Source organism: Nematolebias whitei, chromosome 16 (assembly GCF_014905685.2).
Source record: "Nematolebias whitei isolate Nwh7 chromosome 16, NemWhi1, whole genome shotgun sequence".
Lineage (NCBI taxonomy): Eukaryota > Metazoa > Chordata > Actinopteri > Cyprinodontiformes > Rivulidae > Nematolebias > Nematolebias whitei.
Window position 1 is genome coordinate 36,287,170 of NC_056513.1, and position 14,432 is coordinate 36,301,601.

Genomic DNA, 14,432 nt, shown 5'->3' on the forward strand with positions numbered 1-14,432 from the left:
AACTAAAGGTAAACTCTTTTTAATTTCAGGGTCTCCTTTGAGCCTTCAAGGAATATCTTTACTGATGATGCAGACTGCTGTTTGTCTAATATCTGATCATTAATTAATTGGCTTTAGAAAAGTTCTCACAATTAAACAAGTCCGTGCTTATCTTTCAATTTAAAACGTATGTAATTATTGTTGCTTCACAGACTTTCCTTTAGACTTCACACCCATGTGTTTGTTTTGACCTGTCGTGTGTCTGCATCATTACTTTGTCTCCAGGCAGCCTGCAGGTCCAGCTGCTGGGCTGTGTTGGGCTGCTGGAGGTGGTCCCGGGTCGCGGCAAAGGGACACCAGTCACTCTACCGTGCTACAGCCCCGTAGACACCAAGACCTTCATGAGAGTCAACAAGGGACTGTACGGACGCACAAGCTCTGTCAGTGGGAGGACTCCCAGCAAAACAGACGAACTGTCCTGTAAGTAGCTGCTTGTGTTGTCAGTGAGCATGCTCTTTATTATTTAAAACAAAACCAAAGAAGAAGTGATCTGTGTGTGCAGCCGAGGTGAGTGCAGTGCTGAAGCTGGACAACACAGTGGTGGGTCAAACGGCCTGGAAGACTGTAGGAGAACAAGCCTGGGATCAGACCTTCACTGTGGATCTGGAACGGGTCAGAATGCACACTAACAAAAATCTGCACCTGAATCCTGAGCGGACATTTCAACGTCTGTGCGTGTGTGTGTGTGTGTGTGTGTGTGTGTGTTTCAGTCCAGAGAGCTGGAGATCGCCGTTTACTGGAAGGACTACCGCTCGCTGTGTGCGCTCAAGTACCTGAAGCTGGAGGAGTTCCTGGACAACCAGAAGCATAGAGTTCAGCTGGAGCTGGAGCCCCAGGGCCTGCTGGTGGCTGAGGTGCACAAACGTCTTTACACAACACACTGTGTGCACGTGACGAGACCAGTGTTCACAGTTCAGGCTCTTGGATTGAAGCGTTTGTTCCCTGCTGGGGAAAAATACATTTATTTGACTGTTTTATCAAATGTTTTACACAAAACTCCAGACTGGATGTACAACACACACACACATGTATTAAGTTTAGCATAATATTATTCTCAAGTGTAAAGCTTCCATCAGTTTATTATTATAATTATTGTACGCCATCATAAAATGTGGAAGATCACGTAATAACCTGCATGCATGTATTTGAATGTCAAAATATTAGCAAAATATCTCATTCATTCAACCTTTATTTATACAGTTTAGTCTCATTGAGCCTCGAGGACTCATTTTCAAGAGAGACCTGTTTTAAACAAATAATGAAGACAACAGTAGACAATCATAAAAGAAAGCATGTAAATTGGAAAAAGTAAATGGAAGAAATTATGTAACAAAAATGAAACAAAAGCAGCTAGATTATAAAGTGATATAAACTAAAACCAGGAACATGTCTGTGTTGGTTCTTGCCAGGAACTTACCAGATGTTTTAAGCCACTTAGAGAGGTCAAGGTCGAGAGCTTCAGATCTTTTTGTAAGATATTCCAGTAAACAGGAGTGGAGTAGGAGAAGGTCTTTTTGCCAAGTTCAGTCCTCACTGAGGGAACACTGCAGGTAATAATGTCCTGAGAGCGCACACTGTAGCTGCACTCACTCAGAGACATGTAGGAGGAGATGTATGAAGGCAGCAGACCAAGAAGTGATTTAAAGATGAAAATGTACCAGTGAGAGAGTCTGCATGAAGTTAATGATGTCCAGCTAACCAGTGAATACAGAGTGCAGTGGTGGGTATGATAGTTACAGCCAGTTATGAATCTTAGTGCACCGTGATAGACAGCATCCAACATCTGCAGGGTTCTTGTAGGAGCGTTCTTGTAAATATTGTCACTGTAATCAATGGAGGGAAGGAAAGTCATAGTTACAAGTTGTTTTCTAGCATTCAAAGTTAGACAGGATCTATTTCTGAAAAAGAAACCCAGTTTAACTTTCACTTTTCTTACCAAGTTTTCAACATGGAGCTTAAAAGAGAGATGCGAATCGATCAAGATACCAAATATTTGTAGGAATCAACAAACTCAATAGGAACACCAATCAAGGATAAAATCGAGGGCAGAACTGCTGGGACTGACTTCCTGTTTGAAAACAGCATCCCTTTGGTTTTGTCAGCGTTTGGGACAAGTTTGAGACGGAACAAATCTGACTGGATGATGTCGAAAGCAGAAGCTGAAGCAAAAGCTGTTAAATCTTAGCAACTGTTCTAGCTCGGTAAACAACTGTATCATCAGCATAGAAATGTAAGGATGCATCATGCTCAGACCTACATTAGCTATGTAGATTGTGAAGAGGGTGGGTCCTAAGACTGAGCCTTGTGGTACACCATTGTTGACTGTTAAATAACTGGAGGAAGTACCATTATGTTGAACACATTGCCTTCGAAGTTTGAGAACCAACCAATGGTGTGATCTGAGATCTCATGAAGCAGTGGATGGTTTTAATGAAAGCTTGACAAAGTAATCTTTGGTTGTTCATCTACAATAAATTTATTTTTTACATCAACACACATCAAGATGGAGGCCATAGCTAATCAACAGTAAAAAGACACATAAATGTCTATAACGTAATGTTTTTATTTATTTTATTATTGTTTTTATTTTGGCTGCTCCTGTCTTCGGGGGTCGTCACAGCGAGTGGACTCACATGAAACATTTTTTACTCCTCATGTCCATCCTGGTGGGACCTGCATCCTCAGGATTGTAAGACCACAGCACTGACCCCAAGCGACTGCAGCCCACAGCCAATGAGTTACAGATACTGAGTGTGGTAGTAACTGAGAGTCACTCACAACATTCAGTTTGAGTGCCCAGTTTAAAGCTTTGGCAGCCGAAGCTGTTGCCGATGTGCATTCATTCTTCATTTTCTCCTGCTCTGACAGAAATGTTTGGAGTGATCTTTGAATTCAAGTCTGTCTGTGCGTGTATTTCCAGGTGACCTTCTTTAACCCGGTTATTGAGAGAGCTCCTCGCCTCCAGAGGCAGAAAAAAGTATTTTCCAAGCAGCAAGGTAAGAGAAAAGTGAAAATAAACTCCATTTAAACTTTTAGTGCCGTTTTGTTTGTGGAGCCACAGCGCCCTCTAGTGTTCAATTATGATGCTGCTTATTATTAGGGGACAAATGGAGCTGAAGCTCCAAACAGTGACTCAGTCACATGAAGGGTTATATATGGTGGTCTGGGTTTGTATGTTTTTCCTTCAACTGAACAATATTTACATATATTAATCATCTGAACCTTCAACATTTCTCTTTTTGCTCTAATTTGTGTCACTTAAGGTTTTATATCACTCGCTTTTTTCTGAAAATGTCAGCCGAGCGTTCTTATTTTCGATGTTTGACATCGATCTCACAGCATCAGTGATTTTTTGCTCTTGCAATATAATTTTAATTCAAAAGTTTGATGGTTTTTAATAAACTACACAAATTTAGTCACATATAAATTTGAAATTTCTTTATTTTGCTAAGAAAAACTAAGCTGACTATTTTAAATATGTGTATTTTTTATGTTTAATTTAAACTCCTTTAAATAAATTAATTCCTTTATAGGATCTTAATAGGAACAAATTTTCTCACAAAAAAAAACAACTTAAAGAAAATTCAGCTACTTCAGCAACTAAATGTGAAGCGGCCATCTTTATTTGTTTATTGAGTGACAGTGTACCGATGTCACGTTCCCGACTCTGGATTTGTTCTTCCAGGCAAGGCATTCCTCCGAGCCCGCCAGATGAATGTGGACATTGGGACTTGGGTGAGGTTGCTCCGAAACGCCATCCCCACCGTGAACAACTCTGGAAATTACAGCCCCAACGCACACAGCCTCGCTCTAAACTCTGGGTGAGATGGACTGATGTGCTGACGGGTCGGTTCTGCTGGGAGAACTCTGTAGTTACAGCTCATCCTCCGACCTTTCTCCTCGTGTTTCCTGGTGAAGGTCAAAGCCTGAGATGTGTTGTTTGCCCCTCGTCTAACAGCCCTGTTGTGTTGTCGGCCTGTTTGTGTGTCTGTGTGAACCTTTCAGGGAGATCTCGGTGGAGAAGCTGAGTCTGGACAGCGACTCTCCAGTCAGAGGAGATTACAAGCGAGACTCGGACACACACACTTCGGTGAGACAGACAGACAGAGACGACATAGCGGAGGTGTGTGTCGAGGGTCTGTGTTGGTCAAACTCTTACAAGTTTAATAAAAAAAAATTATTTTCTCTGCATCAAGCACATTTTCTGGGCTAAATCCAGCCTGACTTTGATCAGCACGTATACGAGCAGCATCAGACTCAGACTCAACTTCAGATTTAGATGTTGGTAAAGTTTAGCAGAGTTTGAATAAATGTGTGTCCCAAACACTACAGCTGGAGTTTAACCTCAGGAATGTTTGATCTTCTTGAAGTTCTTTCTTAAAGAACGCTCTGAAGCTTTGAAGTTGGGTTATGAACAGTTATCATGTTACCTGCTGTAGATGCTCTCTGAAGGCCCTCAGTTTGAAGTAGTTTAATTCTGATTAGACTGACGAGCTGACAGCTAGTCTGACCGCACGGTGTCACCAGCAGCTCCAGTTCAGTCCAGTTTTATTATAAAGAACAGTCGTCTCCTGCGTTCCACTCTGTGTCTCATCTCAGCATGTCTTCTCCTTCATGTCTCCTTCCTCACACTCTCCAAAAGGACCGACTGCCAGTCATCGAGCCCCCCTCCTCCCAAGACCTGACCCCCGACTCCCCTGCCCGAACCCCAGCTGTTAGCAGGTACACACAGATCCACAGCTGGCTTTGAACGCGTTTACGTTTCACTGGATTCACAAAGTGTTCAGACCTCCTCGCCTTTTTCATGTCATGTTGCCGCCTGATGCTACAACCACTTAAACTCGCTTTGTTCTCGCTAATCTCCGTTCAGCGTCCCAGAATGAAAACGTTAAAACAGTTGTGAACTCATTCGATTGGACATGATTTGAAATAACGTCCACGTCTCTGTGGGAGGTCTTCTAGTTGACTGTCGGAGAAAAACCGAACCGTGGGGTCAAAGGGACTCGATTGTTGTGAGGTGGAGATCTGAGGATCATTGTGGCTCTCTGAATGTTCCCAAGAGTTTCATGACCTTCATCGTTCTCACATGGAAGTATGACACTCGCTGGATCTTCCAGGAGTTGTTGGCCCGGCCATACTATGTAACGATAAGAAACTCCGGGATCGATCTGCTTCAGAGATCCTGTGTCAGATGGGACCACGGACCACCTGATCTGCAGACCTCCATCGAGCCTGAAAACAGCTTCAAGGACTCTCAGACTGTGAAGAACAAGATTCTCTGGTCTGATGGTGCCGAGGCTGAACTGTTAGCTCTCTGTTCTGAGTCTGGAAGATACCAGGCAGCTCCTTCCCAGCACCGTCCCTACAGTGAAACGTGGTGGTGGCAGCATCATGCTGTGTTTAGCTAACCCAAAGTTAAAGTCCAATAGTTGTTCTTGTTAGCAGCAACTATTGGAAGACGGGTCAGGTTTAGGAACATGAGATAAGTACGGTAGTCCCTCGATTATCGCGGAGGTTATGTTCCACACACCCCCACGATAGGTTTAACACTGCCAAGTAGGAACGCTATATTCATAAACTAAGATATAAACTAAGTAATATGAAAAAAAGCTGTTGTTGATGTTATTTATGTTTTGTTTTCATGTTCTGTTTAGCATATTTCTTAGTTTATATCTTAGATCCTTATTTACTGTTTCTTTTACAGTTTATATTTTTGCTATTGTTGGGTGTAACTGGAACCCTGTGTACACAATTTCATTCCACCTCATGTACCGCATGTTAGAGTTGCACTCGGGCCTAAAGAATCCGGCCCGGACCCAGCTTGTAGCCATTTTTTCCGAACCCGATCAAATGAACTGTACAGGCCCGAACCTGAAAAATAACCTGAGTTTTTTTTAAATTAAACTTTTACTGCTTTTGTAAGCAAATCAGTTTGACATGATGGTTTCAAAACGTAACGAAAGGAAGATATAAGATTTCCTGTTAATTAACAAGTCACCACATCAATATTATCATATGAAACAGCCTAAAAATCAACTCTAAAGAGAGGCTGTTATACAGGGGAACAAAAATATTTTTACAGCAACATTATTTGGAAAAATACAGAACAAGGTTATTTTAATTGAAAGCGCTGCTGCTTCCTTCACCGCAGATGACAGCAGGTGTGGAGACGCGCACGGCTGGTGATCAGCTGATCCGTCTGAGCTTAACTCACTCCTTCTCAAATAGTGAAGCGCGTCCCCCTGGGGGGGCCTGGGTGGGGGGGCGCATGTGACCCTGGGGAACATGATTTTTTTTGGCCGCAGGGAGTAGTTTTAAATTTTTTTCCACCATTCTCATTTTGTCTCGTTCATTCCAGCAGCTGTTTGTTCGTACCTCTCAGATTTACTAATAAAGTTATGAACAAATAACTGTCTTGTCGTTTTGGGAGCTACGCCTGAACCGTGTCGCTCCCCTCTGCTGCTGAGACGATAAATAAATAATTCCCACACCTCCGCTGCATGTGTTTCATGTCCATGCGCTCTGGACGTCACTCACAGCGCGCAGTCAACAAAGAGTAAACTCAAGCGAGAGCGACACCTGCCCCCTCTTTCCTCTTTCGTGTCGACAAAATGTTTTAGTTTTATCGATGAGTGTGCCTTCCTCATTTTGATTTTAAAAAATCAGCCCAAATTGTTTTATTTATTTTTGTTTTGTAGGTCAAAGTGTTTTATATAACACTCATGAGTTAAAATGTTACTGATCAATTTGAATTTATTATTATTTATTGATTACATTTTTTTTCAGTATCAAATGGTCAAAAATGTTTACAGTTTAAATAAGGATTTTTTTTTTTCAGGCAAATTGATGCACTTTAATTTGTTTCTTTTACAGACTATAAAATTATGTTAATAAAGTTATTCTTCGTTGTAAGTTTATCTATATTCTTTTTTAAATATTAATAAGGATACAATGTTATGCAGAGGTGTACGTCTAACAATTTTACAGACAAATTATACTATTTACAGTCGCGGCGGAGAGTTAGGGCGCGCAAAATGTTTACATCTTCCTACTGGTGGCGTAACAGACAATAATTGAGAAGCACTGGCTTAACTGGACATTTTTTTTACCTCTTTCAACCGGCCGGTCAGACCTGCCTCCCCCTCTACAAGTAGATTAACACAATTTTATATCGTGCGTTCTTATTTAGTATTATTTGTGCTGTATGATTCATTTGTTTTAGTATTTAAATATATATATTAACACTTTATAAACCCTTCCCACACTCTTGCAATGTTCTAAACTCTTAAACCTACGTCATTTTAACAACATACATATATGTACTGTACAGTACTGAAAATGTTACTCACCAGCTCTGCAGAACAGCAGCTCGGTTCTGTTGGGGCTCAGTTCTGGTTCTGCAGACCTACAGATGACGAAGTCCACCGCCCCGTCCAGGTTGATGTGCACGTGTATAAGTGAGCTTCAGGATGACTTTCCTGCCAGTTCTGTGAGCTTCATAGATGGTGCAGATTTGCGTTGCAAAACTTTCCCTCCAGTTTGGCAGAAAGCAGCATCCGGAAGCACTGTTGACTTCTGGGTAATGTAGTTCTTTTGACTGGCGATACAGTGTAGGCTTATTGAAAGAAAACTACAAAATAGCGGTGACTCTTTGAAGTATTATTTTCATTAACTTTTTATCTCGTACCGTCTCAGTCACATTAATATTAAAGTTGACAATCATTGAAAAACCGCGAAAGTCGAACCGCAAAGTAGCGAGGGACTACTGTATAGAGAGATCCTCCATGAAAACCTGTTCCACGAGGCTCAGACTGGGCCCAAGGTTGACCTTCCAGTGGGACAATGACCCAAACCTCACAGTGAAGACAACACAGGCTTGGGGACAACTGTCTGGATGTCCCCTGTAGAGTGGGCCAGAGCCCTGACTGGAACTGGACGTCTCTGGAGACATGAAAGTCCACGTTCAGTCAGACAGAGCTGGGGAGGTTTTACAGGAAGGAATGGCAGAAAATCAGCCTTAACTTTACCTGCTGCCAGAGCTGCTCTGAAAAATGTTCAGTCTCATAAAATTCTGTTTGCACTGTGGCCGTCCAGCAAGCAGGTCACAGGTTTGATTCTTGCGTGGTTGACTCCCCACACACGTGACGGTTTCCTCCTACAGTCTGAAAACATGCGTGAGGTTAATAAATTAAACAACAAAGTCCATGCTCAATAATCCTTAATAAATAAATAAATTAATAAATTAAACATTTTCACTCAGTTATGAGAGAAGTCTGACTGAGACAGTTGAATACTTTGTGAAGCCGTTGCGCGCTCGTGTCTGCGTTTCATTATTTTGTCTTGTGAAAGTTCAGGATGTGGTTTGTGAATAAAAATGTGAATTGTGTGTTCAAACCAGCCTGAGCTGTTTAAATATTAAGTGGCGTTCAGGGCGGTTCTTACATTTAAATGGTCCTAACTTTGGATACAGAGGAGAAAAAGCTGTTATTTATGTTGTGTTCACGTTCTTATTAATCCCAGGATCAGTTTCTCACTCCAGATGGACACACGTGATTTTGTGGTGAACATTTATGATGTTTCTGTGTTACTTTTTATTTGAACTCTCCACCAGACAGAAGAAAGGTCCTCTGTCCCTTCAGGACTTCAGGCTGATTGCTGTGTTGGGACGTGGACACTTTGGGAAGGTATAACTCCATAAACTGAATTTTATTTTAATATTAAGATAACAAACGGTCACTCCGTGAGTCTGAAAACATTTCAACAGTGTCAGTTTTTGTTGTAAATGTGACGTATATTAAGTTATGGGACTGAGCTTTAAGATGAAGCTATGATTTGCACCTGTTTGATGTATTTAATCTACTGTAATTTCCAGACTATAAGCCACTACTTTTTTTCACATGCTTTGAACACTGCGGCTAATACAATGCTTCAGCTAATTTATGGATTTTTATTTTTATACGGGCTAACGAGGTTCATGCCACCAAAACTTTACACCCGCAGCTTATAGACAAGTGTAGCTTATTACTTAAATAAAAATCAATTCAGTTTATTTATATAGCGCCAAATCACAACAAAGTTGTCTCAAGACACTTTACAGGAGCATTCACATAAAAAAGACAATTAATAAAGTTCTTTATCTAAGGAAGCAGCAGACGTGTTGAATTTTCACTTCGTCACAGTCTCCCATACAGACTCCCACATTTTTTGTGGGCGTGGCTTATATTCAGATGCTCTCAATAGTCCGGAAATTACGGTAGTTTTCTCTGCAGGAAATTGAACAGTTTTAATGTTTATAATGAAATGTTTGTTCGGTGTTTCACAAGAAGTTCACAACCAGGTATTCAAAACAAAAACACAGATCCAGACGAGTTATGTTCTGCACGCTTACTTAAAATTATAAAGGAATTAAACGAAGAAAATAGTTACCATCGGTGGCTTATATAATCCATCTCAATGATCATCCTCATGATTTAATATTTTCACAGTTTTATTTAAAGAATGGTTCTCATCTGGTCAAAACCATTTGATTCAAAAAGACTAATGGAAAGATCGATCTGTGACTTTCAGACTACGTTGATAAGTGTTTGTGTGTGTGTGTCCAGGTGTTGCTGTCAGAATACAAGAAGACAGGTACAATGTACGCCATCAAAGCTCTGAAGAAGGGAGACATCGTTTCTCGGGATGAGGTGGAGAGGTGTGTCCTGCTGTCTCCCTCTGACTGCGTCCCCGTCTGTCTCTCGTCATGACACTTCTGACGTCTGAACCTCCCAGTGGACAGTTTTGATTTGTGTTACTTCTCTCTCTCCTGATTCATTCCCTCCTGCTCCCAGTCTGATGTGCGAGAAGCGGATCTTTGAGATCGTGAACGTGTCGCACCACCCCTTCCTGGTCAACCTGTTCGCCTGCTTCCAGACTCCGGAGCACGTGTGTTTTGTGATGGAGTACACGGCAGGAGGCGACCTGATGATGCACATCCACACGGACGTCTTCACAGAGCCCCGAGCCGTGTGCGTAACACCTCTGTGTGTATGTGTGTACAGGCGAGCTTCAGTTCTGACAGATTAAAATCTGGTTTGGAGCTCAACAGGAATTTAAATCACTCCACAAAGTTTGACGTCAAACTGTCTCAGGGCAATGTTTTGATAATTTCCAAGGTTCTTGTTCTAACTTCGTTCGGTGTTTCACTGTGGGAAACGCTCCATCGTGACCAGCTACGGAAGCTCCATGGCCGTTACCACGGTTACAGATAGGTACGGGTCCTGGCTGTTCGCGACTGCCTCCTCTCTAGGATTTTCTCTGGCATGGAGGAGCAGTGCAGACACGCCTGAGGGTTCACCAGTGACGTTTGTGCGTGTTTAGCACCCATGCATACTATGCACATTGGGTGAGGGTCCCTGCCCAAAATGGAGGCCCCGCATGATGAGGGGCACGGGCGGGATACAGCCCCTTTGGCCTTAGGTTCTGACCCTTTGGTGGGGGTGGGTGCCACAGTCATAGTGAGACGTGAACTAGTTCGTAGTGACACGTTAACTGTTAGTCGCTAAAGCAAGCCACGGGGTTAAAACCAGGCTAACAGCTAGGCTAAAAAAAAATGCTCGTTGTAACACGTTAGCTGGAATGAAAACCGTAAAGGTACCAAGCTAATGCTACCTCTAAGGAAAGCTAGCTCGCCTTGACTCATTAGCTTGAGTTACACGTGTAACTACTCAAATACTTAAAAACTGAGCGGTGGGAACAGCTCGCCTTGACGCAGTCACCGCTCCCAAATGTAACAAAGATGCTTTTTACGAAGCACCAACTCAACACGGTTCAAGCTGACGCCAGGAACTGCGTTTGGCTACGTACATCTTTACGGGATGCCTAGGTAACCTAACCTAGCTAGCCTGACTGCGCTGAGGGAGCTAGTTGTAATTTCTCACGGGAAGAAAGTGAGAATGAGTAGGAAGGAGGTGGTCCGTTGGCTGTGGTGTCATGATGGAGGCGGAGCCCTGAGCACAGCTCAGCCGGTCTGTCTGACAGACATGATGTCATTGGAGCTTCCGTAGATTGTCACGCTGGAGCGTTTCCCCCATAAACACTGAACGAAGTTAGATAAAGAATCAGGGTTATGTTAAGTAACCTTATGTTTTATTCTATTTCAAAACACCCCTTTCTACTTGATGTACAGTCAAAACCAACAGAGGTCTGTTCAAATGTTTACATACACTCCCCAATGACAGAGGAACAGAGCATGGCGCCTACAGGAGGACGACCCATGGACAAATGAAAAGACACAAAGACGCTGAATAAATGGAGACACTGATGAGACATGATGACAAACACCTGGGGGGATTAGAATTAGAGACAGGTGAGACAGCAGCTGAACCACAAGGAGGAAGAACACTGGGGAGTGCAGGAAACAAAGAGTAAAGAAAAGACGGCACAAACACACCGAATCTCACACCGTGGGCATAAACGTTGTAATCCTCTTAGGCTTTAGTTGATTGATTTGAAGCAATTAATTAATTAAGTAATTTTAAAAAGCGAGTGATCTAAATTAAATATTAGGGAAGAAATGGGACAAGACGAGATCAAATAAAGAGGTCCAGCTGTTTTTGATTATGCTTTGAAGATCACTTTGTGTAGCAGCTGGAAAACAGCTGGTTGTCAGCCCCCCCCCCCCCCCCCACACACACACACACACACACACACACTCCACACAAAGTAGGTGCGGTTCAAGTTCAAGTATCTTTACTGTCATTCGCATCACATGTGGTACATGAGGTGGAACGAAACTGTACTCAGGGTCCCAGATACATCCAACAACAGCAAAAATATAAAGTATAAAAAGAGAAACAGTAAATAAGGATCAATATGTAAACTAAACACTTTACACTAATAATGTAAAATAATATGACATATTAAACAGCAGCCTGAACGTGAGCCTGTAGTGAGTGAGCAGATTCTGTTTCACTGGAGGTTGAGTCCAGATCTGTGGTTTTCTCTCATGACTTCAGGTTTTATGCTGCCTGTGTGGTTCTTGGACTTCAGTTCCTTCATGACCATAAGGTTGTGTACAGGTGAGCGAGGCCGTGCAAACAATTTGTTTAAACAAGTTACATTTTTATTTCTGTTGCATCGTCCTGTGCTCAACAAAACACCTCAGAGGTTTGTCTTACCTGCATGTCCCCTCAGAGACCTCAAACTGGACAACCTGCTGCTGGACACAGACGGTTATGTGAAGATCGCAGACTTCGGGCTGTGTAAAGAAGGTAGAGGCTGATGCTGATCTGAGTCTGTCCTGCACTTCTGCAGTGAAACAGAGAGCTTGTTCTGTCCCTGCAGGAATGGGGTATGGGGACCGGACCAGCACATTCTGTGGGACTCCTGAGTTTTTGGCCCCCGAGGTGCTCACCGATACGTCGTACACTCGAGCTGTAGACTGGTGGGGACTTGGAGTCCTTATTTACGAAATGCTGGTGGGAGAGGTGAGAACCAACAGACAGAAAGACAGAAAGTCCTGCCTTTTTCAGTGCTGGGGTTTTCCTAACGGAGCGAAATAAAACTGGTCTGGTCTGGACCGGGTCCTTTAACGGTGGAATGTTCGTGAAGCATTCACACTCTAGAGTCATTTTTCTTCTGTACGTTTTTCTTCATCTTTCTCGTTCCACAGTGTTGTGCTGTTTCAACAAATCACAGATCAAAACTTCCTGATGCATGCTCAATAATAGATATAAACATTCAGCTCGTTCAGGAGAAGGGTGCAGTGGCTTTTGGTATTGGTGCAACTTTAGCTTTTTGAAATATTTAGCTTTTTCTGCCATTTTTTCCTCATAGAAAATGAATTGATCTCTTTTTCCATCCTTCAAATATTTAGATCAGTTTACAACCTTTTACTGCTCCTTTCACATTTTGTTCTGGTTCAGCTTCTTTCAGCTTCCTTGTGCAAATTTAAACTTTTTTCAGCTACTTTCAGCTGTTCTTTCAGCTGTTTTGTGCTCCTTTCAGATTCTTTCTGCTAACTAAAACATTTTTGCGCTTCTTCTAACTACTTTCTGCTAATTTCATCTTGTGCTCCTTTCAGCTTATTTCTGCAACTATCAGCTTTTTCTGCAATTTCAGCTACTATTTAGCTGTTTTTATGTAAATTTTAGCTTTTTTGGCTATTTCCACATTTTTTTGCACTCATTTCAACTTTTTTCAGCCTAATTCTACAACAATGTGCTCTCTCTACTTCCTTCTAGTAATTTAAAGTTCTTTCTCCCTTTTTAGCTACTTTTCAGCAGGGTTTTTTTTGGTGCTAATTTCATCTTTTTTGAGATTATTTCCACTTGTTTGTGCTCATTTCTGCTAATTGCAGCCTAATTTGGTCAACATGTTCTGTCTGCTTGCTTCTTCTAGTTTAAGCTTGTTCTACACTTTCAGCTACCTTTGTTGTTTAGCAAATTTCAGCTGTTTTCAGATTAATTCAAGTTTTTCAAGGTAATTTCTGCTACTTTCAGCTTAACTTCTTTCTTCTAGTTTTATTTTATCTTGTTATGCTTGTTTCACCATATTTCTGCTAGTTTCAGCTTTTTCTGCTATTTCAGCTACCATTTAGCTATTTTTATGTTAATTTTAGCTTTTTCAGTTATTCACCCATCTGTTTGCACTCATTTCAACTTTTTTCAGCCCAATTCAGCAGAAAAGTGTTCTCTCCACTTCCTTCTAGTAATTTAAAGTTATTTCTACTTTTTTAGCTACAGTAGTTTTTTTTGTTTGTTTTTTTTGCTAATTTCAGCTTTTTTCAGATTATTTCCACTTGTTTGTGCTCATTTCTGCTAATTTCAGCCTAATTGGGTCAGCACATTCTGTCTGCTTTCTTCTTCTAGTTTAAACTTGTTCTACATTTTTAGCTACCTTTTTTAGCATTGTTTAGCTAATTTCAGCTGTTTTCAGATAAATTCAAGTTTTTCAAGGTAATTTCTGCTACTTTCATCTTAATTAACTTCTTTCTGCTAATTTTATTTTATCTTGTTATGCTTGTTTCACCACATTTCTGCTAGTTTCATCTTTTTCTGCTATTTTAGCTACTATTTAGCTGTGTTTATGCTAATTTTTGCCTTTATAGCTAATTCCACATTTTTTAGCTCTTTTCAGCTCTTTCAGTTTCCTTCTGATAGTTTATGCTTATTTCTGCCTTTTCAGCTACTTTTTGGCTATTTTATGCTAATTTCTGTTTATTTAAACCTAACTCAGCAAATATGTGTTTTTTCTGCTTTTTTCTGTTAATTAAGGCTCGTTCTTCCATTTCGGCTACATTTCAGCATATTATTTTAGCTAATTTCAGCTGTTTTTCAGCAAGTTCTTCAGCAATTAGTATTCACACTGCATTTTTGCAGGAAATGCTATTTCTCTGGTTTATAATAAAATGT

At 41.4% G+C, this 14,432-nt stretch overlaps 1 protein-coding gene across 1 annotated transcript in view; it reads left to right on the forward strand.

The window, feature by feature from the left end:
* pkn1a (protein kinase N1a) overlaps window positions 1–14,432 on the forward strand; it is a 108,213-nt gene that overhangs the window by 87,565 nt on the left and 6,216 nt on the right. Inside the window, exons 8-20 of the mRNA XM_037689974.1 lie at window positions 265–459; window positions 542–651; window positions 750–893; window positions 2,960–3,035; window positions 3,725–3,860; window positions 4,045–4,162; window positions 4,682–4,761; window positions 8,651–8,723; window positions 9,642–9,733; window positions 9,870–10,046; window positions 12,036–12,098; window positions 12,214–12,290; window positions 12,364–12,506. Of these exons, the coding sequence (XP_037545902.1) occupies window positions 265–459; window positions 542–651; window positions 750–893; window positions 2,960–3,035; window positions 3,725–3,860; window positions 4,045–4,162; window positions 4,682–4,761; window positions 8,651–8,723; window positions 9,642–9,733; window positions 9,870–10,046; window positions 12,036–12,098; window positions 12,214–12,290; window positions 12,364–12,506 (1,484 nt within the window). The remainder of the gene's footprint in view (window positions 1–264; window positions 460–541; window positions 652–749; window positions 894–2,959; window positions 3,036–3,724; window positions 3,861–4,044; window positions 4,163–4,681; window positions 4,762–8,650; window positions 8,724–9,641; window positions 9,734–9,869; window positions 10,047–12,035; window positions 12,099–12,213; window positions 12,291–12,363; window positions 12,507–14,432) is intronic.